This window comes from Sus scrofa, chromosome 15 (assembly GCF_054392235.1).
Source record: "Sus scrofa isolate SSC_HxYL_T2T_F1_AM1 chromosome 15, Sscrofa_HxYL_maternal_Yorkshire_Landrace_v2.0, whole genome shotgun sequence".
NCBI classification, from domain to species: domain Eukaryota; kingdom Metazoa; phylum Chordata; class Mammalia; order Artiodactyla; family Suidae; genus Sus; species Sus scrofa.
In genome coordinates, this window is record NC_139397.1 from 152203569 (window position 1) to 152228513 (window position 24945).

At 57.5% G+C, this 24945-nt stretch overlaps 1 protein-coding gene across 1 annotated transcript in view; it reads left to right on the forward strand.

Moving 5' to 3' along the window:
- The window catches only part of TRAF3IP1 (TRAF3 interacting protein 1), a 48758-nt gene that overhangs the window by 2197 nt on the left and 21616 nt on the right, over positions 1-24945 (forward strand). The window contains exons 2-13 of the mRNA XM_021074958.2: positions 1444-1512; positions 1926-2087; positions 3680-3823; positions 3920-4291; positions 6776-6847; positions 7794-7869; positions 17684-17746; positions 20166-20186; positions 21315-21399; positions 22115-22198; positions 23258-23381; positions 23563-23599. Of these exons, the coding sequence (XP_020930617.1) occupies positions 1444-1512; positions 1926-2087; positions 3680-3823; positions 3920-4291; positions 6776-6847; positions 7794-7869; positions 17684-17746; positions 20166-20186; positions 21315-21399; positions 22115-22198; positions 23258-23381; positions 23563-23599 (1309 nt within the window). The remainder of the gene's footprint in view (positions 1-1443; positions 1513-1925; positions 2088-3679; positions 3824-3919; positions 4292-6775; positions 6848-7793; positions 7870-17683; positions 17747-20165; positions 20187-21314; positions 21400-22114; positions 22199-23257; positions 23382-23562; positions 23600-24945) is intronic.

A 24945-nucleotide genomic window follows, 5' to 3' on the forward strand; every position in this document is an offset into this window, starting at 1 on the left:
AAAGACAAAAAAAAAAAAAAAAAAAAAAAAAAGATGTCAGGACAATTGACACATTGGAGAGCACTTGCAGACAGTATGTGAAGCTCGTCTTAATGGGAATTCTCTGCTGCCCCTGAGTATTGTATTCCAATGGCCATGTTAGTATTTTAGTTACTGCTAAACTAACCCTGCCTCTTATACATTGAAGCCTTGATCCTGTGAAATTAAGGTCTCTTTGTTGCTTAAATTATTGCTCACAAGTTTAACTGTCAACACACTGGAAAAACTTCAAAGGAAGCAAAATCAAAAAGTTCCGGGAATACTAAATGCAAGATGCTCTTAATATTCCACCTGTCTTCTTAGGAAAAATAATGGCACAGCTCTTACAGCCCTTGAGTAGTTTGCTGAGGACTGAAAGAGCTTAATTAGTAGCTAGTTGTAGTTTGGTCTCAGAGAAGGAGCCCGATGTTAGTGTAGGACTGTCTTTGACAATTTTTTTAAACACTTCTTATGGTAAAATTGCTTTTTATATCTGACCCAGGACTCACATGTACAGGCGTAGTCATCCTTGCCCGATGCTTTCTTTTCTGTTTGTTAACTTTTCTCGTATTGCTGCTCATTACATTGACCTTGTAGTGACCTGCCGCATTCTGGAAACCTCTGGTCTGAGAGAGCCCAGGGCCCTGCCTGGGTCTGGGGGTGGGAGGAGCCGAGAACATCGCCCCCCGAAAAGCTGGACTCAGGGGTCCCTGGGAGGTCCAGGTTGACTGAGGAGAGGAGGGGTTGCAGGAGAACAAAAGCGATGCGGCACAGAGCACCCCCGTCCCTGGAAGGGAGTGACGGTGATGAGGAGAAACCCCCCCCTGGGAGTTCTTCTTTCCAAACTTCATCCTCCTTCCTGTCCTGAGGGACCCTCATAAGAGGCTGTTCCTGCTGTGGGACCTCTCAGGGCTGCCTGGTGGTCCTTAGGCTAAGGCCGTGCTCCTGAATGGCTTTGCAGGCCAGCCCCTGCCGACTCCCTGGCCTCAGGCTCCTCCTGTCCGCACAGTTCTGGTCCTTTGAGCAGGACCCTCTTGGCCCTGGACCTTGTGGGCCTGTTTCTTTTGTCTGGCACGTGCTTCCTTGTACCTCTCCCCCGGTTCCCTGTAAGCTTCTGGGCTCAGTTTCGATGTGAGTGGCTGGGAAAGTGTGTCCTGACACCACGGGGCCCTCCTGCTCGTGGATCGGGGGTGAGCCTGTGCTCCCTGGGGGTCCCTAGCCAGGCTGAGCTCTGGGAGGACCGGGTGGGCTTCTGCCTGCGGTGTGGCCTCGCCGTGGCAGACACGCAGGTGTCTGTCGAGGAAGTGTGTCAACAACCTCCTGCGCGTGGATGGGTTCTGGCAGCCCTTTGCTCAGGGCAGTGGGGGAGGCTGATGGTTGGGCTGTCCCGCGGGTGCTGACCAAGGCCTCACCTTCTCTCTGAAGGTGATTCGGATGACCGGTTTCATGAAGGGCCTCTACACGGATGCGGAGATGAAGTCCGACAACGTTAAGGTAGGTCCGAGGGGCTCTCCTGGCCCCGCCTGCGTGAACGCGGCTCTTGTGAGCCGGGCGCTGCGCCAGCTCTCGCTTCCGTGCTGACCTGTGGCTGGACCGCCAGGCTGGTCCCTCCCGGGGTCGCCCTTGCTCTTCCTCGTTTCGTGGTCTCCCTGGCAGCGAATTTTATCCTCGAGAGATGGCATTAGTCTTCTAAAGGTTCATGCCAGCCCATCAACCCAAACGCAGAGCTTTCTTGGACTTCGGTTCCTGGTTGTTGTTGTTGTAGAGAGTCAGTATCTCTAAACTGGACGTACATCTGAAAATCGCTTTTTATCTAAACCGGAACCGTGTCTGTTGAATGTACTGAAGGTAGCGTACCCTCCTCTTCAGGTGTTGTAATATTTGCCTTTTATATGGAAATCTTGCAGGATAAAGATGCAAAAATTAGCTTCCTCCAGAAGGCCATAGACGTGGTGGTGCTGGTCTCCGGAGAGCCGCTGTCGGCGAAACCGGCCCGGATCGTGGCCGGGCACGAGCCTGAGAAAACCAACGAGCTTCTCCAGAGACTCGGAAAGTGCTGTCTCAGCAAGGTGCCCCCTGCCCGCCCCCTCGGAGTGGGAACCCACCGGCGGGAGGAGGGCAGACCCCAGACGGGAGGGCAGACCGCACGGTGGGAGGTGTTCCGGGGGAGGAGCTCCAGGCCGGCTCGGAACCTGACCCTGCCCGGAGTCACAGAAGTAGTTTAAAACCGCAGGGTGTTCCTGTGAGCTCTGTGGCCGGGAGTGTAAGGCAGGGACTTGGGCGCTTTGGGCGGGGCACACGTGGCTGGAGGCCCTGGGTGCCTCCTCCTTTGGGGCCTCCTTTCAGGGCAGGTGACTGTTTCCAGCCAGGACCCGGGTGGCCGAGGAGCTGCTTTTCTTTGCCTTGGGGCCTTGTGGAAGGTCCCTGTTCCCTGCCTCCTCTGGGGTCTGCCTCCCTCGGCCCCGCCCTCTCCTCCAGGGCGTTTGCAGAGCTGTGCCGCCTCTCTAGAACCTCTCTCACTTGTGCAGGGGCTGGATTGGTTACTCCTGAGATTTTCTCCATGGGCTAGAGTCTTGGCTTCTCTGGCCTCATGGTACCCCAGCACCCCTGGAGCAGGTCATCCCCAAGGCCTGCCTTCTTTGGGGGAGCTGAGGAGCCCCCGGGGAGCGGCCATGGCCCTTTCTCGCGGAGCTGATGGGCTGCAGGGGGGGCTGACCTTCGATGTCCCCAGGGTGGGGAAGGCGGCTCTCGGCTCACACAGCAGCGTGGGAGTGGGAGGGGGCTCAGGCTGGGTCCCAGGCCTGGGGACGCAGAAGCTGATTTTGCCCATTTGCTGGCCCCATCCTGGCCCCCATCCCAGGCCCTGTGCGTTGCCCGTCTCTGAAAGCACACCTGACTGGTGCTCCTCCCGCGTCCCCGCCCAGCTCCGTGGCCCCAGCTCCGTGGCCCAGCTCACGGAGCCCTTGAGACCTGCTGCTGCTTCCTCCCCGGTCCTTTGCTGTCACCCCTGTCCCGCCCAGCCGCGCTCCCACCACGCTGCTGAGCTCTCGGCTGGCGCTGCTGCAGCGGGCAGTGGGCAGCCGCGCGGGATTGGCCTGTCCACCCTCCCCCAGGCTGACTTGGCATCCTTGTCACAGTGCACTAACTTTTGACGGCTGTATTGGGCCCCTTGCCCATATGCCGTGTGTCCCCTGCCTGTGGTCGAGTCGCTCACGTGTGCGTGTGGAACCCGTGAGTGTGTGGGCGACGGGGTTCCCGGCCGCACAGGGTCAGGGACCAGGTGGCGGTCGAGCGTGGTTGTGCCCTGGCTGGGGCTCGGGTTAGAGGGCTCCGTAGGGGCCTTTCAGGGCCGGGCCTCTGTGACCCGAGCCAGGGGGAAGGCGCTGCTGGGCCGCGTGGACCGGCGTCCGTGCCCTTGAGCAGCACGTGTCCGCTCTTGGCCGCTCGGGTGGAACGGAGCCGGCCTCGCGGAGCGCGGTGGCCTCTGCGGTGAGCGGGCAGAGCGCCCGAGGGCACGGCTGGGGCCGAGGCAGCACGTTGTCGGCAGAACCTCTCCTTTTAACGTCCGTCCCTGGCGGGCTGCTCTGCACGTCGACATTGGGGTGTGTTCCGCTCACGGATGTCGTTGTCACCTTGCGTCTTGTTCCTCCCGCGGGGTAAGCTCTCCAGTGAGGACGCCGTGAAGAGAGTGTTGGCCGGAGAGAAGGGGGACGTGAAAGGAAGGCCCTCGCTGGCGGCGAACCCTCGAGGAACGGATCATAAGAGCATGAGGGACGGAGAGTCCGGGGTCCCCAGAGGTAAAGAGGTGAGTGCAGGTGGTACGTCTGGACCTGAGCCCGTGGGGCCTTTTGTGGTCCAGGTAAATACAGCAGCGGCAGCGCTACTTGGCCTTTCTTTTCAGGAGAGGAGAAGAAACTCGGAAGTCACCGCGGGAAGTACAAGCCGAGAGAGGAACCAGAAAGAAGAGCTGAGAGAAGAGAGCCCGCCGCGGGACAAGGAGCGGGACAAGGAGAAGGCCAAGGAGCGGGAGCGGGACAGACGTAAAGAGCCCGCGAGAGACACGGCCGGCGGAGGGGAGCGCGAGCGGGCCAAGAATAGGCCCAGGCCCGGCCGGGACCGGGACGCGGAGCGGGAGCGGGAGCGGAAGGTCGAGGCGGGCAAGGAGAAGGAGCGGGGGAAAGGCCGCGAGCGGGAGCGGCGGAGGGCGAGAGACGGGGAGCACGCCCGGGACCCCGACAGGGAGAAGAGCCGCGAGCACGACAGGCCGGAGAAGGTAGGTCCTGCGTGGGAGCCGCCGCCCTTCGCCCCTTTGTGTTGTCCTCCCAAGGGGCCTTGGTCCTCATGTGTGACTAGGGAAGTGGCTTTCTCTGTCCCCGATTCAAAACCGTGACCAGCTTGGACCCCTGGCAGAAACCTGCAGAGATGCCAGTGTTTGCCAGGCATTGGCAGAGTCCCTGCTTTTCCTGTCTGTGCTGGCGTGTGTGTTTGGGATGTTTTTCTGGCGACCGGGGTGCAGCCTTGGTGGTGAGCGGTGTTTCCCAGCGGCCTCGGGGCACGCGGGCCCCAGGGCCGCGGGCGCAGCTGCATTTACGAAGGATTAGAACTGCTTTCCAGGCTTCCGAAGCCTGAGCACAGATGTGCAGTGAGACCTCGGGTTGCCGAGTTCTTGTTTAATTAAATTTTCAGGTAAATTTAGGATTTTTCCAGGAACTTCTTTAGGTTTCAGAGTGTTTTCTAGACGTGCAGGCTACTTAGGCCTCACTGCCCGAGGGTGAAGTCTCTATCGGGGCTGGCCCTGCAGACACCTGTTCTCCTGGGCCCGTCGGACAGGGCAGAGGGTTGGGAAGGTTGTGGAGATCTGGTCTCCAGCTGCTAGAACCGAGGGAGCTGAGGTCCGCAGAAGTTCACGGTCTGTCCGAGCCGGGCTGCGAAGGGCCAGGCCTGAGCCTTTCTCCTTCCTGTCGAGACAGCCACCTGGTTTTGTGGCCTCGTGTCCCCTGGGACGGACCCCAGGCCAGGCCTGGAAACCAGTCTTTTGGGTGGTCTTGTGAGTAATTGTGGGTGTTCTGCCCTGAACCCTGGGTCCCCAGCGCCATCCCGGGGGTACTGCCACTCACAGTGCTGAACGTGCCTCAGAAACCTGGGTTCCCAGGGAGCTTTAGACAGAACCGAGACATTCCCCGTCTTTTGCCTCTTTCCAGAGCTCTGAGAAAGGTCTTCGCCACCGACCTGGCTTTTCCACGGCTCTCGCGTATCCTCCTTGCTCAGGTGCGCGAGGCAGCCCAGCCTGTGTACTTCTCAGCCGTCCGGGCCTCGGGCCCAGCGGCCCAGCCGATGTTCGCTGAGGTTGCTGGTGGCGTGACTGGTCTTTTAAAAGAGACCCTTCCAGAGGGTATTTTTAGGGGTGGGTGAACGGAACGTATTGCAGCTGTGAGTGGGCGATGGTTTTATTTAAAAGCTGGTCCTGTGGCCCAGGGCGGATTCGTGTACACCGGTCGTGGGGATTTTACTGGACCAGCCCTTCTGTGTCCATCTGGGGCTCCTTCGTGGGCCGGGGGTCTGGGAGGCAGGCTGCTCTCTCCCCTGGGAGCCGTGCCTCCCCCCTGCCCCCATGTAGCTGAGCCCTGGGGTTCCTGTGCAGGCAGCTCTAGCCCGGGCCCCGCTGGGCCATCTGTACCCTCCAGTCGGATTCCTTGATGTAGGGAGGTGATGGCGAGACATTCTCAGTCTGTGAAGCTGCAGGTGTGAAGGTGCTCGGAAGTGACAGGTGTGTCCTGAGTGGCGGGGAAGACGAGTCTGGGGTCACAGTGGCCGTGCGTGGGTGTGGCCCGCCCTCCTCCCCAGTCTGCGGGGAGCTGAGCGCCGCGGGGTCAGGTGATTACCGCGGGCGCAGACTGCTGGCTTCATAATGACGTTGTGAGGACATTTAGTCGTTGAAATAGTGAACAAGCATCCTCTGCTTTCCGGTCGTCAGGGGGACAGCCTCCGTGATTGTGTCTCTTCTGCTCCTCGTGTCCAGACGGGTCTTTCTGAGAGTTGATTTCAGCGGGAGACTTTGTTTTGTTTTGTTTTGTATTTTCTAGGGCTGCTCCCGCGGCACATGGAGGTTCCCCGGCCAGGGGTCGAATTGGAGCCGCAGCCTCCAGCCTACGCCAGAGCCACACAACGCGGGATCTGAGCCCCATCCGTGACTTACAGCACAGCCCATGGCAATGCCAGATCCCCAACCCACCGAGCGAGGCCAGGGATCGAACCCGCAACCTCGTGGTTCCTAGTCAGATCCGCTAACCACTGGGCCATGATGGGAACTCTGAGATTTTTTTTTTAAGGTGTCGATTTATCAGTTGTCAGTTTTCACGTCATTTGTTTTGAGAGTGTTTTCTTGGTGGGGCGTCTGGAGCCTCTGCTGAGCAAGAGCCCCTGGGAGGTAGGGGTGGCCCCTCGGGCGGCAGGAGCAGGGGCGCCTTTCCTGGGGGTCGGAGCTTCCCTTCACTGCTTCCCTCGCCTCCGGAGTCTCTCTTTCCCAGGAGTTTGGCCGTAGGGACCCCTGCGCCCGGAGGCCCTTGGCCTCGGCCAGCCCTCCGGGATCCAGGCTGCGCAGCAGCCACCGGGGCCCCGGCTGGCGTGTGCCGCCGCCCCTGCGGGGAGGGCCGGCTTGCTGTGGGTCGGCGTTGGGGAAAACGTCCTGCTGTGTTTTTAGATGTTACAGATTTGAATTATTCTCGAGTTTGGAGAACATTCTTTTTTCTTTTCATAGTCCTCAAGCACAGGAGAGGCGTCTAAAAAGTTGTCAGATGGATCTTTTAAAGACTCCAAAGCCGAAACAGAGGTAAACTTTTAAAAATAACATTCAGAGACGTAAAGCCACAGCGGTGTTGAACTATGACTGCTGTGCCTTGGTCCCCGCCTGGTCCGCGGGGCACGGCGAGGCCCCCACAGCAGGTCCACCTTTACGTTGTGGTAAAACCAACGATGAAGGCCGGCGGCCCGTGAAATGGATGGGAGTGTGTCTCCTCCGGTTTCCTCGATGGACTCCGGGTCTCCTTCCGCCTTTGGCAAGGATGACGCGGTGTCCGGTGGGACAGGGTGGCCATTTGGGCGAGGGCGGAGGGGGCACCTGGATGGGGCGGGAGAGGATTATGTCATCAGGCGGGGGGCGCGGGGGAGGGAGGGCCCCGGAGGCCCCGCTGTGTGTTTCCCGTTACGGGGGAGCAGCCCGGGCCCCGGCGGCCTGGGGGCTCAGACTCACCCGGGCTGCTTCCAGGTCGCATTTCAGAGCAGAGCGTGTCCAGGCGGCCGTAGGGGAGAGGGTCGGGCGTGGAGTGGAGGCTGGGGGCCCGTTAGGAGGCCGCGTGGCCGGTGGAGAGACACGGAGAGACGTGTCGGGCCCGGGAAGCAGCGGTGGGAGGGCTGCTGACTCATGCCCTGGGCAAACACATGGTGCCCGTTTTTACTCTCAGGGTCTTAGGCGCGTTGAGGTAGTTGCACCTGGTGACAGCAGTTGGGTGTCCACAAACACCTCTGATGAGACGGTGGTTCTCAAGGTACAGTCCGTGGGTGGCTGACCTTCGGGCTGTACAAAAGAGTGGATTCTGCGTCTGGAGTGGCGGCGGTTGCAGCCCCGGGTCCGGTCTCGAGTGCTGGTGGCTCCGAGCTGGAGTCAGTCCCTCTCTGAAGCGCGTGCTCGTGGTTGAGCAGAGCTCGACGAGCGCGGCTGCTCCCCGTGCTGCTGGGTGGCGCCTCAGCTGATGGCCTCTCCTTCTCTTTTCTTTAAGACTGAGACTTCCGCGCGAGCGTCTGGCTCAGTGACAGCAAAGACGTCGAAACGGCGATCCAGAAATTCGGTGGAAGGTACTGCACAGTGTATCAGAAACGGAGCTGGAACGGTAGATGCTTGATTCTTTGCCTGAATCACAGTGTCTCGTAGGAAAAAGTATCCGCGGCTGGAAAGCCCATCTGCCCCTGGGAGGGAGGAACACAGACCATGTGAGAATGTGAAGGGGAAGATGCGGGGCTCTGACACGCGCACACACATGTACACGCACACGCATGCACACACACATGTGTGAGATCCCCTGACACCTGGGGCAGAGCAGCACCTCTTTGCTGGAGGTCTGCGTTATGATCTAAAAGCGGTGATGGAATTTTAATTTTCCAGAAATATTCATCAATTATCCGTTTTTCCTTGGCTTTCTCTCTCTCTTCTCTTTTTTTTTGTCCTTTAGAGCCCCGTCTGTGGCGTATGGAGGTTCCCAGGCTAGGGGTCCAAACAGAGCTGCAGCTGCTGGCCTCCACCACAGCTGCAGCAAGGCGGGATCCGAGCCGTATCTTCCACCTATACCACAGCTCAGGGCAACGCCGGATCCCTGACCCACTGAGCGAGGCCAGGGATGGAACCTGCATCCTCATGAATGTGAGTCGGGTTCGTTTCCGCTGAGCCACGACGGGAGCTCCCCGACTCTTTCTCTTGAGTGGGTAGGTCAACTCGGTCCTGACGCAGGGTGGACAGCAGGAGCGTCCTGCCCTGAGACAGGGACGGCCTCGCACTTAAACCGAGTGGAGCTCATCAGGGACGGTACGAAAAGTGGAAGCTGCAGCCGAAGCCCGCGGACCTGGCCTGGTTTGTCCAGGGACAGTGCCCGCTTCTGACAGACCCGTGTGCGGGCGGGAGGGCCGGTCTGCAGGGAAGTACTGCCGGAGGCCAGCTGTGGGTTTTAGTGGCAACTCGAAGTTGCTTTGAGCAGCAGTGTTTCTGAGAAACCACCCTTTTCCTAAATGGGAAACGTTAGAGACGCGAGGCAGGCATGCAGCAGTGGGAATTTTTCATTTTAAAATTAAACTTAGATGGTAAGTTCCATTCTTTGACATGGACAGACGCCTTAAAGGACATTTTTTGTGCCAGAAACTTTCTCTCTCTTTGGGGGATCTCCGTGGGATGGGTCTCCAGGGTGTGATTCCTGGCACAGAAGGCCTGGCCATCGTAGGGTCGTAGCTGCGGGGGTCGGAGCTGAGCCCCCCGCCCCGCCCTCTGCAGGGATGGAGCATGCTCTTAATTTGCACGGGCGTCCTGTGCGCTAAAGATGTTTGCCGGTTTTTAAATAAGCCCTTTTCAGTTTTTTCTTCGCATTACGCTTGGGTCTGACCTGTCTAGGTGTTTACTTTGTGGGCACTGGAAGCCGCCAGCCTTTTTCTGTAGTTGGTTTCGGAGAGGTGAGAGGTGGAGGTTTGTGTTTCATTTTCTGTTTGTCGCGTCGTTGTGGTTATCGCCTGTTCTAACTCCCGGGGAAATGGGGCTCTGAATGTATTTATTTTTTATAATCCACCGGGCGCTCCAGGGTCACTCACTAACTCGCCCTGCCTTTCCCTCTGCGACCCCTCCCCATGCCTCTTGCAGTCCGAGTCTGGTGTCTCCGTTTTTCTTCTTACTCCGTTGTTTCTTTTTTCACGACTAGTTCGTCTTTTGAAAACAGTTTTAAGCCGTCGCATGTGCTCGTTCTTGCAGGTGCATTTTACCGTCGCTTTACGCGTCGGAGCCCCAGCTCTCAGACCGCCCGGGCCTCTCAGGATGTCACTGCCCTTGATTAAACTTAGGGTTTCGTTATTCGGGAGGAGGGGGCGCCTCTGCTGTAGGTTAGGGCTCCCCCCTCTCGTGAGAAGACGTGTGCGCCAGCGCTTTTGTGTCTGTCAGTCTGGATTGGTCCATTGCTTGGCTTTTAGGTTTTTTTTGGAAATGGTATCATTCTTTGCCTCACTAATTTTTAGTCATTCTTGTTGCAGTTTAGACACTTTCCTGATTTTCGTAGCTGTATCCATGAGGATGCAGGTTCGATCCCTGGCCTTACTCAGTGGGTTAAGGATCCGGCATTGCCCCATGAACTGGGGTATCTTAAATCTAGCCACAGACGTGGCTTGGACCTGGTGTTGCTATGGTGTAGGCCAGCAGCTATAGCTCCGATTGGACGCCTAGCCTGGGAACCTCCATATGCCACAGGTGCAGCCCTAAAAAGACAAAAAAAAGAATCTTAAAACCATTCTAGAACCCCATAGGATCCAAAAACCATTCTGCACAAGCACATGATAATTTTGCTTATTCTCAACTAGTGTGTTGTAGCAGAACGAATCACTTTGAGCTAGTGCATTTGAATTTCATTTGTTGGGTGCTGTGCAGTGTTGCACATTGCGTTTACCGTGCATTTTCATTGTGCAATTTCACGTCAGGAAGAAGGGACTCTAGAACCAGTGGCAATAGTCTCCTCACCGAGAAAGAACGTAACTCTTGCTACAGCAAAGCTAAGAAGGAACATACGGTGAAACAGCTTGGTAAGCCGGCGCCCCGGTGGAGCCCGTGAGTGCGTGTTTGAGCGTTGAAACCCGCAGCTGCCGGGCCCTTTGCCTCTATTTGGTCACAGAGCAGGTGGAGCTCGGGGGTGGTGCAGCAGCGATGTGGTCCTGCTGAACGTGGGGCCTGGCCCGGGGTGGAGCAGGGCAGAAGGGCAGGTGGGCCCCATGGCAGAGCTGCCGGCGCCCCTGCCCCCAGCCACGCACAGACTGCCTTTCTGTCCGTCTGTCACTAGCCGAGCCGTCCATTTGAGCCTTCTTGTATTTTTTCTGCCGATTGGGTGCCGTCCCTGCCTTCCCGGAGAGCGTGGTCCAGAGGCAGCAGCAGATGATGAGAAGCACGCAGGGCGGACACGCTCACGATCCCGGCCATGAGTCCCTTGAAGGAAAACGAGGGCACGCGGCGTGGAGGCGGCGGTGGCAGGGGCCCCTCGGGGGGCTGTCTGGACAGAGCGCTGACCAGGGTCAAGGAGCACGTGACCGGCAGGTGTCCAGGGATAGCCAGAGGCCCTGAGCTGGGGACAGGCTTGCCTTTTGAGGGGCAGGCAGCCTGGTTTGTCTGGGGCAGAGAGGGGGAAAGAGATGGGAGCAGGCAGGCTGGGGCCGGGCCGTGTCCGCCAGGTGTTTACGGTGACTGAGCGCAAGTCTCCGGAGGAGGTCCAGCGGGACAGGGACAGGCTCTGACTCAGGGCTTGACATGAGTTAAACGTGCAGCGGGGCTGGGCCGGAGGCCACAGGGCAGTCAGGTGGCTGCTGAGATAGGTGGGTGAGTGGCTGTGGCCGCCGGGACCCGAGTGTCACAGGCGGGGAGTCTGGGGTGGGCCGTTACGGAAGGGAGGACGCGGATGGCACCTGCTGGAGACGAGTAGAAGGAAGGCTGGATCTGGGGGGGCCGGCACCCCCCACCGTGGTGCTGATGGCCGTGGAGAAGGATCTGGGGGGGACTGGCTAGTGGGCCGGGGGGGCAGTGCCTCACGTTCCAGATGCCTGTGAAACAGGTGGAGGTGTTGGGGCGGCGGGCGGATGTGTGGGCCTGGACCTTCCTGCAGTAATTAAGCTGGGGGAGCGTGGAGCCAGGGATTCAGGGTCGGAGAAGCGGGGCGGTTGTGGCAGAGGGGAGAGAGGCCGGCAAGTTGGAGGGGTTTGGAGAGCCGGCGGGCGTCCTGCAAGCCCAGGGAAGGACCTTCCGAAAGAGGGAGCTTCCGAGGGGCCCCCGGAGGCTGGGAGCCGGCCGTTGAGTGGACGGGGCGGTTAGTTGGTAACCTTGGCATAATTCCCAACCAGGTCAACCAAACGCAAAAACGTGTGCAATGTTCTAACCTGTCGTTAACTATTTTACATCAGGAAGAGAGGAGGGTCATGTTTCAGCTAAAAGTTTAAGCCCCGTAGCGTCTGGATTAATTAATGAACCAGAGCAGGAAACTACAACTTCAGAAATAGGCAAGAAAAATGCATTCGTTAGTTAAAATTCCTCCCCACTTTGGTATGAAGTATGCATGTCTCAGTGTGGTTGCCGTTATTTTCTATTATCACGACCACTTAACGTTCACCAGAGGCTTTTGTTCCCTGAAAAAAATGCACAGAAGAGCGGAACCGACCTGATAGTCTGCCCTGATGTGCGAGGTTTTACGGTGAGGAAGGTGGACGCCGCTGGAATGAACCTCACCTTGCCTTTGTGTGGCTCGTGTTGCTGCTTCCACGGCGGGAGGCTCGCGCGGTCTCTGCTGGGAGTTTGTGAAGAAGTGGATGGTCAGAGTGCCTTTGAGTTCTCTAGCCCCTCTGCTGGGTTCTCTTCAGAAAACAAAGAACCAAAGTGCCTGCCCCTGGCCCCTGGGGAAGGTGTTCCCCAGGCACACCCTTTTACTCGCGAGGCCTGCCGCGTGCCGAGCCCCGGGCTCGCCCCGCTGATGCGGTCAGATGTGCGGATCTGGAATTTCAGTGGCACAGTCCGGGTGATAGCTGCATGTAGTCTTCTGTGATGCTTGAACTCTTCAGAAACGTTGCAATTCTTGAGTAGCGTTAAGGGTGAAAAAGAGTGTAAAGCTTAACTGTGTATGGAACTGTAAAGATTTTTCTAGGCTGAACTTGCCTCAGACTTACCTTTTTTTTTTTTAAGGCCATGCCCACGGCACATGGAAGTTCCCGGGCCTAGGATTGAACCCCAGCCACAGCAGTGACAATGCTGGATATCTGGGTTTTAGAAATCCTGTAGCTGGACGGAGTTCCCGTCGTGGCGCAGTGGTTAACGAATCCGACTAGGAAACATGAGGTTGCGGGTTCGATCCCTGCCCTCACTCAGTGGGTTAAGGATCCGGCGCTGCCATGAGCTGTGGTGTAGGTTGCAGACGTGGCTCGGCTCCTGCGTTGCTGTGGCTGTGGTGCAGGCCGGTGGCTACAGCTCTGATTCGACCCCTAGCCTGGGAACCTCCATGTGCCGTTGGAGCGGCCCAAGAAAGGGCAAAAAGACAAAAATAAAAAATAAAAATTCTGTAGCTAGAATAACACGAAACCCGTCTTTCTTGGGTGTTTCCCTCGTGAGGCTTTGCTGAGAGCAGGCGTGTTTGGTAGTGCCTTCTCCTCCAGCCCTGGTCCAGCAGCGGTCATCTGCCGTTGCTCTGTTCCCAGGAGGTCGCTGGCCTGCGTGGGGTTTAGCGAGGGCTTCGGCCGAGTGCGAAGGCTGAACACAGGGTTACGAGGCTGGAGCAGGCTGACGACTTACGGGTGAACGTCTTTTCTCAGGGGCCACGCGTGTTGCAGTGCAGCCACATCTGACGTCGTGTATTTCGTTTCCGTGGGGGCTCCGCCGAGCCGCAGGCCGGGTCCTGTAGGAGGGAGGGCGCCATCCGAGTTCCGCAGGGGAGGGAGCGGGCGGCGCAGCTTGGGCGAGGGCATCCCGTGCGGGGAGGCCTGTGTCCCAGAGCCACACCTGCTTGCCTGCGGCCGGAGCGAGCCACCCGGGTGTCCTCGGAGCCGTGTCTCGTCTTTGGCCCGTGGGCGTGAGAACGGGCGCCTTGAGGGTTGAGGAGAAGGTGTTCCTGGAATGACCGGCCCGTCCCGGCGCCGCCTCAGCTCCCATCCCCCTACCGTGTGTGCAGAGCCCCGGTCAGGGTCAGTCAGCGCGTCGTGGGTTCGAAACCAGTTGAGGTCGTTCTTTAGACACACGTGAGCATTTTGTAGGTCTTTAGAGATCTTGTTTTTTTTTTTGGTCTTTTTGCCATTTCTTGGGCCACTCCTGCAACATATGGAGGTTCCCAGGCTCGGGGTCGAATCGGATCTGTAGCCGCTGGTCTACGCCAGAGCCACAGCAACGTGGGATCTGAGCGGCGTCTGCAACCTACACCACAGCTCATGGCAACGCTGGATCGTTAACCCACTGAGCAAGGGCAGGGACCGAACCCGCAACCTCATGGTTCCTAGTCTGATTCGTTAACCACTGCGCCATGACGGGAATTCCGGTCTTTAGAGAGCTTAATCTGCAAGCATGAAAATTAAAAGCTCAGTGTTTTATTATAATAAACACAAAACTCTGCACCGGGCAGTTAGTTCTCAGTCGAGTGCGTTGCAGAGATGACAAGGAAGCCTGGTGCCACCTGGTGGCTGCCAGCAGGTCCTGGGCGCTCTCAGCCCCTGGGTGGTGCTGTGACGCCTCCCCCTTCTTCCCTGAGTCCTGTCACAGCACACTCGCAGTCACGCAGCCCCAGATGTCCTGTGCTGGCGGTCATTGCACATAGAGTGAAACGGGTCAGCCACTGGTAGGATTCCTTCACTTCTCTGGTTGATGACAGTTTCTGGATCCCGTGGCCCTGGGTCTGGCTGATGGCCTTTCGCTCTGGCTCGTGCTTCAAACCGAAGCCGAGCCCCGTCATATAGCTGCTCGTGGCCTGCGTCCTCAGGGAGGGCTCGCAGGATTCCTGGGCCCCGTGGCTCTCGTTTGCCTTTTCAGGTGGATGAAAGAATTCAGCAAGAGCTCACCCTTTGCTGTTTCCACACGCGCCCTCTCGCCCTCCGCATCTCTCACGCAGGCTCACTGATGTCTCGTCCCCCCGCCCACGGCTCTGCAGTCCGAGGTTTCCTGGCACGTTACACCAGCGTGGGTTCCTTCAATTCATCTTGTTTTATTGTTCAGGCTTTTTCACTATGAAAAGGAGAGAAAAGCAGAAAGCCGGGCGTGAACCACACCCATGTACCTCAAACTTAGATTCAGCCCTACTCCCGAGCGGGCTTCTTTGCTCCACCCTTCGTGATGTATCTTTATGAACTGTTTCAAAGTATTTAAAAAACTCTTAGAGTTCCCATTGTGGATGAGCAGGTTAAGAGTCCAGCTAGCGCCCATGAGGATGTGGGTTCAATCCCTGGCCTCGCTCCGTGGGTTAGGGATCTCGTATTGCTGCAAGATGCAGTGAGGGTCACAGATGCGGCTTGGATCCTGCGTTGCTGTGGCTGTGGCGCAGGCCGGCAGCTGCAGCTCTGATTTGACCCCTAGCCTGGAGAAACTTCCTTATGCCACAGGTTCGGCCCTAAAAAGAAAACAAAAATAAAGCCAAAAAAACCCAACCACCTTAACACTCTACCTCTAAATTCCATCTAAATTCTTCAGCATGAAGCTCATAAAACCAAAAAAGACATGTTCCTGCACGACCACAAAATCAGAGTTTCACCGAAGAGATTTCTCGTTGCCAGAGGGCATCTAAGACCCAGGCTGTGTTCTGGTTGTCTCAGCAGTTTTATTTGCTTAAACACCAGGTCCTGTTAGGGTGAGCACCCTGCACGCTTTTCTTGTTCTTTTTGTCTCTTGTGTCTTTGAATCCGGAGCGGCTCCTCCCTGCCTTCTGCTCCAGAACGGTACTTTCTGCAGGCTCGCCTGTCTCCACAGTGTCTCTCCTCCCCAGCTGTCCGATTGCTTCCTTGGGGTGTCGTTTTACTTATGTAGCACCCCCCCGCCCCGCCCCCGCCGTATTCTTGATCAGCTTTGAGGTGAAGACGTCGCTTCGCCCTCGCCCCTGCCCATGTGACGCTGGGCCCTTTATCTCGTGTCCTTAGGATGCACTTAAAGCCTCTGCATCTGACCATGTGATGCCGAGACTGATCCCTGGGGCCCCTCATTTCAAACCCTGGTTGTGTGCGTTTCCACCAAGATGTGGTCAGCGACCCTGTGCCACTCAGCTCTGCAGAGAGCCAGGCAGAATGGCAGGCCGCCTGTGCCATGCTGGGGGCCATGGGGCTGGCCGGCAAGTTTTGAGAGAGGCGCTGGTGTGGACACTGGGCTCTGCCCACTGCCCCTGCTTTTTCCGTGTGGCCGCACTCGGGCCACAGCCCACTCAGGGCACGACGCTCGGTGACACGAGAGCCTCCAGGTCTGACACCAAGGCCACGTTCTTACCTACGAGGTTCCGTGATTGCCAGTGATTCAGATAAGAGACTTGTGCTGACTTGGGGGCCAGTTCGCAGTGGTCTTTACTCCTTCTGGGCGTGTTGTCTTTTTGGAGCTGTTGTTTGTCAAGCTGGTTAAACTGCCTTCTGTGATTAAGAATGGGTTGTAGGGAGTTCCTGTTGAGGCGCAGTGGAAGTGAATCCGCCAGGAACCATGAGGATGCAGGTTGGATCCCTGCCCTTGCTCAGTGGGTTAAGCATCCGGCACTGCTGTGAGCTGTGGTGTAGGTCACAGACACGGCCCAGGTCCCGCGTTGCTGTGGCTGTGGTGGAGGCCCGTGGCCATAGCTCTGATTCGACCCCTAGCCTGGGAACCTCCACGTGCCGCGGGTGCAGCCCTAAAAAGACAAAAGACAAAGAAAGAAGAGTGGGTTGTAGTATTATTAGTGAATGTGTGGTCTGCTTTATATACTCTTTCTATCCGCGTGATCTTGGGGTTTAGCAGAAGCTTACTTGAGACTACAACTAGCAATGTTAAAACAACCGCCATAGGCCTCTCATAAAAGAAAGAACTTTGAGAAGATAAAATTGTGCAGGGCAGCCTTCTTCTTAAGCTACAGACGGAAATAATGCCTTTGTAATTTACTGACTATGCTGGTGAGTTTTGCACAGTATAGAAAATATTTGACACTTTCAAATAATATACAACACCTAAAAGTTATTGGGATGTTTTCTTTTAAAATTGATAATCTATAGCTGCCAAACTTACATTTAGATTTGCTTTATTTTATTTTGCTTTTTAGGGCCACACCCATGGCATATGGAGGTTCCCAGGCTAGGGGTCTAATCGGAGCTCTAGCCGCCGGCCTACACCACAGCCATAGCCACTCAGGATCCTGGCCGTGCCTGCGACCTACCACAGCTCCCAGCAACACCAACCAGATCCTTAACCCACTGAATGAGGCCAGGGATCGAACCCACAACCTCATGGCTCCTCGTCTGATTCGTTTCCCCTGCACCACGACGGGAACGCCAAGATTTGTTTGTTTCAGAACTGAACGGTGTTTCCTGTTGGTTTTTTGGCTGCGTTCTATGGGATATCATAAATAATTAATTCCTTGAAACAGACTATTTAAGTCAGCATTTTAATAGATCGAAAAAAATTTTTTTAGAAAATTATGTTGTCCATTTTATGTAGTTCCATTACAGAAAGTAAAGCAGTTCTTTGATCATTAATGGCAGTTTAATTCTAACACAAGCCATTTCTTTGAGTGCTTTTAAGAAATTATAAGATAGGGTTTCAGGAAAGGAAACTTTCTCCCAGTTTTATTTTTGTCTCCTGATGGAGATTTTAAGGGAGTTGGGGGATGGGGGGGGCTTTAGTGACAAGTCAGGTTTCTACCCTGGGTGCTGCCACGATTCAAAATCTGTTCTTCCAGCATCCACTCCTTTTGTTTTTAATAGAAAAATATTTTATTACTTAGGCATTTGATATATTCTGTTTTTATAAATATTTGCACGTCACTCAGTAATCAGGAGGCGGGTATTTGGGAGTTCTCCGCATGGCTGAGGCTGAGCACCAGGCTGGGCATCGTTTTCCTGTTCGTCCTGCTTTCCGGAAGTTGCAGCCTCTTTGCAGCTTATGACTCCCAGGCCTGGCCGATAGTCGTGCTGGGTGGTTCTGGACGTAGCGGGGTTCTGGCTGTGGGGCCACAGGCCTCCGCCTGGCCGGGCTGATGGGCTCGGGGTCTGTGCCCCGGCCATGCCTGGGAGGGACCCCCTGCCTTCTTTGCAGTGCCGCCCGGGGTCCTCGTTGGTACACTTGGGGCCGGGAGTGGAGCTCGGTGAGGTTAACGGAGCCCGCTGGCCAGCCTGCCGTGCCCCCTCTTGAGGCTCCATTTTAACTGTCTTACGTCAGGAACAGAAGAAGCCAAAACTAACTCAGCTCGTGTTTCAGATGCTGATTCAGCTGGTCTGTGGCGAGACAGCGCTGAGCCCGAGCCCGCAGTGAAGCAGAAAGGTAAGAAGGAGGCCCTTCCCGCCTGGGCAACACGCTGGCTCTGTGGGCGCCTCTCTTCCCAGAGGCCGCGGCCGCAGCCCCCCGGCCCTCCGACCCACACGGGGCCGCACCCTCGTTCTCGGCGCCGTCGGGACCGAAGGTGCCCTTCTACGTAGAGAGGGTGGAACGTTCTGGTCATCGCCTGATGGCAGCACACCTCCCGCGTCCCCACTGTTCCTTCTGAGACTCAGTGCAGAGCCAGGGGGCCCCTGCTGGGTCCCGGAGGCCGCGCTGGCAGCCCCAGGCCTCGTGTCCGGAGAGGCCGTTCGCGCAGCTCAGAGCACCGTCGGGACCCTGGCTTTTCCGTGACCTGTGTGCTTGGAGAGTCTGAAGTCGAACCTCAGGGAGAGTCTGCTTTCGGCATAGTTTTCCTCAGCGTTCAAAAAAGGAGTCCTGCTCAAATACTTGCTCAGCATTTGTTCTTTAAGGCCCTGGAGCTCCTACCAGGCTTTTTTTTAAAAAAGTTATTTAGAAACAGTTTTTACGTCTGTGAAGTTTTCATATTAAAGCGCAGTTGATTTGCAGTGCCGTGCCACTTCTACCAGGCTTTTTAAGGCCCAGCCGCACCCCAGCACCAGCATCCCAGCACCAGGCCTCGTGGTGCCGGGGCAGCACGGGGCAGGGCCAGGGGCGCCTGGTGGTGGTCGGCTTGTTCCAACCAAATATGTCTGTTGAAGGCGTACTGTGTGGTGGGCGCTGAGGCTCCGGGCAGGGAGGGTGTTTGTGGGCAGAGGCCAGGCTGGAGCAGGGCTGTGGGAGCCTGTGCCCTGGGGACCGGGGGAGCCTTGGGGGCGGTGGTGAGAGTTGGGGCCGGTGACCATGTTGGGGACAGTAGCAGCAGGAAGCTCATGACACTTGTAGGGCGAGTGGCTTAATTGCGGTCGGGTGAGTTCGTCTGGGAGGCTGGGCGGTGCTCCAGGGAGAGGAGGGCCTAGGCTGTGGTCCGGGAGCAGCAGCAGATTTCAGAAGCTCAGGGACAGCCGAGGCCGAGCTCAGAGGATGGCTTGTTGCCGTTTGCTGGTGGTGGGAGCTGGGCTGTGGGTGCCCTCGCCTGGGGTGGGGCGCGGTGGGGGGAGGCTGCCATGTCGGGGCCTCAGCCCTGGCTTTTGGGGATGCGGCTGAGCTGGTGGGGGTGCTGAGGGGGAGCCAGAGGGCCTGAGCATCCACACTGGGGGGCGCTGCGGGGTCGGGCCCCCTTGGCGCAGGATGGAGGCTGCTGTGCGCCTTCCCTCTGGACATCAGCTCGTAACTCAGCTGCCCCCGGCCACCCAGGAACCTTTCCGGGCTCCATGTGAACCTACAGTCTGTCCCCAGGGCTGAGGGCATGGGCTTTGCAGGAAGTCCGAGGCCCAAGTCGCACAGCGGCTGTCGCACAGGTCCCTTCCCGGCTCCTTTGCAAGCAGCCCATGGCCCGTCTTCCAGGCCTGTCCTCTGCGGTGTCCCTCTGTGGGCGGGGCCTCTGGGAGGCGCTGTGCTCCCGCAGGTGGGTCCTGTTGCCCTGAGCAGGGCTCCTCACCTCAAGAGCCCCTCTTTGGGGCAGTGCTTCTGTGGCTCTGACTGTGGTGTCCACAGGCCACAGAGAGCTCTCCAGGGCCTCCTGCCAACACACAGCTCCAGCCTCTGTGCCTGTGTGCTCCAAGGCCCATCCCTGGGGACCTGTGGGGTGTCCCTGCCTGCAGGTGGCCGTGGGGGATGGGCACCCCCGAGTGTCCTTGGCCTCACCTGCATCCGTGGCGGTTTGGCTCTCCTGCAAACTCATTCGTGCGCTTTGAGAGTGACACAGCGACAGTTCTGGTCCGCCCCACCCCGCAGCGCTTCCGCTCACTAACTGTGGGCGCAGGGGTCCTGTCTGTCCCCACCACGCAGCACTTGAAGGGCAAGGGCCCTGGTGAAGAGGCCAAGGCCCGCCCGCCCGCCTCAGGCTTGGGAGACGTTCTTGTTGTTGGAGCCCAGGGAGAAGCACCTGCTGCCGAGCAAGGAGGGCGGCTGCTGGGCTGGTCCCACCGAACGTGACCGCGGCCCAGGCCGGCCCCGCATGCCGGCCCCGTCCCGGCCTCCCCGTGGCTTCCAGGCTCTGCCACCTGCCCCCTCCTCTGTTGTGTTTCTCACCTCTGAGGTTCACCTTCTCCGCATCTCTGCTCTTCTCATGTAATAACACGTTGGAGTCATGGTTCTGTTTGGTCTTTGTCCTTCTCTCGTTGAAAGTAAAGCTGAGGCAGGAAACTGGCAAAGACAGTGAGGAAATGACCTTCCCTGATAGGCGTCCAGAGTGGTCCGTCCCCTGTTCTTCTCGGACCCCGTCGGGCTCGTTTAGTTCACGGAGGTTCTAACACAGAAGGTGCTTTTCTGATGTGCCTTTTTTTTTTTTTTTTTTTCCCAGGTGACTCCCCTAGCGATGCAGGTAAGGAATGGCCGGCCTTAGATAAATGTGTTTGATGTAAGCGGAATCCACGCGTGTAGCTTTCCAAGGTGCCCTCAGATGTGTGGTGCCTAAATTGTATTGGTGAAAGTAACATAGGGAAACATAACTATACCAGTTTAAGATTTAATTTTCTTATTTTATGTTTTGAAAGAATGCATTTCAAGATTTTTTCCAGGGTTTTCCAATAATCAGATTCTGTTTTATTTTCACTACTTTCTAAGGTAAAAGCCCTTTTACTTTAAACAGTAGAGTGAGTGTAATAGTTTGGGCTTATTGTTTACTGATTAAATTTTTTATCAAAATGAAGGCAACTTTATTCAGATTATAAAAATAGTATGGTACATGGAGTTCTTACTGTGGTGCAGCGGGATCAGCAGCATCTTAGGAGCGCTGGGACCCAGGCTTGATCCCCGGCCCGGCTCCCTGGGCTAAGGAATGTCGCTGCAGCTGCAGCTTCAGTCGCAGCGGGGGCTCAGATCTGATCCCTGGCCCGGGAACCCCGCATGCTGTGGGGGGCCAACAATAAAATAAAATAAAATAGAAATGGCACAGAGCCAAAGTAAAAAACTTTAGGACGGCCGTAAAATGTGAAGAAGAGAACGGAAAGCGCTGGGACTCCCGCCACGCGTCGCTTGAACGAAGGTCCTTCCAGAGCCCCGCCTGGGGTGTGTCCCTCTTGGACACGTTGCTCTGCCGACGGCGACGTTAAAGTGGTGACCTTGTTTCCCCCGAGGCTGCCATCCTCAGCTGTCCCGTGGCCTGTCACTCTTGAGAATGATGACAGGTGGGCGTCTGGACACATGGGTTTACACGCGCCCGTTTCTGTCCTCGGGCTGTGTTTGCTTTAAGGTAAATTGCCCACTTCCTCACCTGTCTTTTGGTTCTGTTTCCTGAGAAGTGGAACCAGTTTGTATCTCCGAGGTTTGAGCGGTCCCCTGTGCCCAGATCTCGCCTCAGGTTAGATGGCAAGTGTTTGTTTTATCTTCATCAGCATGATAGCTGGAAAGCCCATTTATGTGGGCAGTTGCCGGATTGCTGGCTTTTCCCACATTTACTGGCTCTTTGTGTCTTTGCTTGCACGTTGCCGGTTGCCTCGTCGTCCTTCAGAAGGAGAGGTCGGACCCTCTGGCCAGGACAAGTGCGAGGCGTTGGAGGACTCCCAGCCACCCAGCGAGCTCCCAGCCGCCGTCAGGTCTGTGTGCGCTGGTCCCACCCGGGCCGCTGCCCGCTTCCCTCTGCCCACCCGCAGCGCCTCCCGGGCTTGAGCCCAGGTGTGAGGAAATGCTTGGGCAGAGAAGGCCGAAGGTGTCCGTTTAACCGTAGCCAAGGCACGCGGACGGAGTTAGAGATTTAGGGGAATTCATAGTTTGGCTAAATCACATCATGGTCTGACTCCTGGTCGTTGTGTGATTCCTTTTTGTGCCTTAAAATTCATGAGCATAGGAGTTCCCGTCATGGCGCAGTGGTTAACGAATCCGACTAGGAACCATGAGGTTGTGGGTTCGGTCCCTGCCCTTGCTCAGTGGGTTAACAATCCGGCGCTGCCGTGAGCTGTGGTGTAGGTTGCAGACGCGGCTCGGATCCCGCGTTGCTGTGGCTCTGGTGTAGGCCAGTGGCTACAGCTCCGATTCGAGCCCTAGCCTGGGAACCTCCATATGCCGCGGGAGCGGCACAAAGAAATAGCAAAAAGGCAAAAAAAAAAAAAAAAAAAATTCATGAGCATATGAGACCACGAGATGGACGCCTTCAGGTCGGTCGTGTCGGTGGCCATGCTGCCGGGGCCCTGCCGACCGTGTCCTCACTGGCAGGTTGATGGTGGCCTGGGAATCGGTGTTCATGTCGCTTCCTCTGTCCCCTGCGAGGAGCGGCTGTTCACTCCTCCTCTGGTTTTCCGCTATTGGGTTTAGGAGGACACCCCGGCCTGGGAGCGCGAGGCCAGCGCCGCCCCGGGTGAGACGGCAGGAGAGCACCGAGGCGCTCCTGACGGACAGGTGAGCCCTGCCTTCCGCACCTACACCTGCACCTGCACCGAGGGGCGGGGCTTCCCGGCGGGTGGGGCGGGCACAGGGCGAGGGGGCGAGAGCAGCAGAGGGTGCTGGGGAGGCCTGGCACCGAGGGAAAGAGACGCCGGCTTAGGCCCTGCCTCAGCCCGCAGCAGCCACCTGCTTCAGGGGGACGTGAGGGAAGACACAGGTGACCGTTCCCGCGGTCGTGCCCTTGCGGTCACGGGACGGTGCATCTCTCTGATCTCTAGCTAGAGGGTTTTCTCAGCATCCAAATAATTAGGGGGAAACACAGGATCAAAAGATGAAAGGCTCAATCGCACAAAGATTAGAAAGAAACAGAAGGTGGTCGGAAAGTCATGAGCAGCGTAAAGACAAGCCACAGGCGGGCTTTATACATGTGACAGACCTACCGTGGGTACAGTGTGGTCTTTAAAGTACAAAAAAGCAGAACAAGAAATGGAAACGTGAAAGCCGGCCGTAGGTCGGGTGGGCTCCAGATAGAGAGCGGGCTTGGAGGCCGCGTGGACGTGCTTTTTGAGTTTTGCTGCAAAGGGAAGCAAAGGGATGGGGCAGGAGCGGGGGGCAGCATCAGGGGACATTAGAGTCTCTGTGTTTGAGAGGAGGCAGCCTGGGGGTGGGGCGATCCCCGGGAGGGGGGCACAGGAGATGCTGGGGCGGGGAGGGGACAGAGCCCGGGGGGGTGAGGGCGCCATGCGATCCTGGGAGTGACTTCTGTCTGGCTCTTTCCCCTGAGCCCCGAGCAGGAGGAGAGAGGAGGCGGTGGCAGGAGGCATCCTCCTGGAGGGTGGCAGTGGCCCGGCAGAGGCCCTCACCTCGGGGCCAGCCCCCTGCCTTGGCTCCTCCCCCTGGGGAGGCGGGGCCCCTCCACGTGGCCAGCCGTCAGCTCGCCCCGGGCCGGCCCGCGGTGCGGTGGTTCTGGGGGTGGTTCTGGGCGGAGCCCCTCTCCCGGGAGCGCCTGGGTTGCGGGGCCGAGCAAGCTGGGGAAAGCTCGCCTCTCCCTGGGTGTCGTGTTCTTCCACTCAGGACGGGGAGCGGGAAGGCCGTCGCACACGTGATTGTAGATTCGCAGAATTCTGACACCGAGGGCGACGACGAGTTTGTGGTGGAGGCAGCACCCCAGCTCCCGGAGACGGCCGAGCTCGAGCTGGTGAGTTAACCGGAGCGGCGCGGACACGCAGGCCTTCAGACGTAGGGCGACAGAAGGTTCCTCTTTTCAGCTGGGTCGCTACCCTCTCTAAGTTCGTCATTCCTCTGATGAGAGCCACGAAATCCTGATTCTGAGAATTCGACAAACCGGAATCTCCTTTTCTCCTTCCTTCCTTGTTCAGGTTCAAGCAGTGGAGATAGAAGGAGACGAGAAGCACGGTGAGTGGGGCGCGCCGGGCGTCCGCTTCGTGGGTCTTACAGGGATCTGGTGGGAGTTCCCGTCGTAGCTCAGTGGCTAACGAGCCCAACTTTCATCCACGAGGCCCTCGGCCTCGCTCAGTGGGTTGAGGATCCGGCGTTGCCCTGAGCTGTGGTGTAGGTCGCAGACGCGGCTCAGGTCCCGCGTGGCTGTGGCCGTGGTGCAGGCCGGCAGGTACAGCTCTGATTGGCCCCCTCGCCTGGGATCCTCCGTATGCCGTGGATGCAGCTCTAAAAAGACAAAAAAAAATTTTTTTTTTTTTTAAATAAAAGGATCTGGTGAAGTGAGCCTTGTACGCTGGGTCTGGTCAGGGTCTGGGCAGCAGGAAGAGACTTTCTCCCAGGGCTGTGGTCTTACTCGCGGGTTCGGGGTGGGTCTGCGGTCGGGGAGTGGGGTGGGGGGACAGGTGGGGGACGTCACCTCTCCTCTGCACGTGGGGCGGGGACTGGATGACTTCCGAGGTCCTTCCCAAACGGGCGGTTCTGAAGTGTGGTTTCTCCCCAAGCGCCACGGCGGTGTCTTGTGCTTCCGACACTCGCAGGCAGAGACCGGTCCTCTGAACCCGGCGTGTGCTGCGGCTTTTGCAGCGAGCGAGCGGTCCTCTCGTTTTATCGGAGTCCCCCGCCCGCTGGAACCCCGCTCCCCCGCCTGCCCTCGAGTCCTGGAGAGCATCCGTGCCTCTGTGGACGTGTTCGCTTTGGAAAAACGTCGTCACAGTCCCGTTACCGCCTGTTAAAAAAGCAGTCGTTCCTTCATATCAGGTGCTGCTTTGTTTCTGGTGGTTTTCATGTGGTTTTTCCTAGTTTGCGGGTTTGAGTCAGAAGCCAGATGCGGTCCCTGGGTGCGCAGGTGACTGGTCCAGCGCCCACGTCCCTGCTAACCCGTCGCCTGCCCTGCCCTGCCATGTCGTTTGTTTGTGGAAGAGGCTGGTCGGTTGTCCTTCAGTCACGCACGGTTGCTCAGTAGCCCCGGTGTTGTGGGTTTTTTACGTGTTCGTCTGCTCCTGAAAAGTGGTTCTCGAGACTTGGTCAGATTCAGGTGTTTGGGGCAAGACCCTCTGACGGGTGGTGTTGGTTCTTCATCACGCCTGCTTGTCTCTCCGCTTGGTCGTCAGCCTCGTGGGATGGTGACAGTCTCGTCCCCCCGCAGGGCTCGGGCCGTGAGGCTTTCCTTCCCCAGGCCTTTGCCGCCTGGATCCAAGGCCCAGCTCATGCTCCCCATTGTTGCTCATGTTCATAGTGGTGCCTTGGTTTCCTGGCATCCTCAGGGGTCACTGCCGATGCCGTGGTGGTGATGGTTTGCTTTC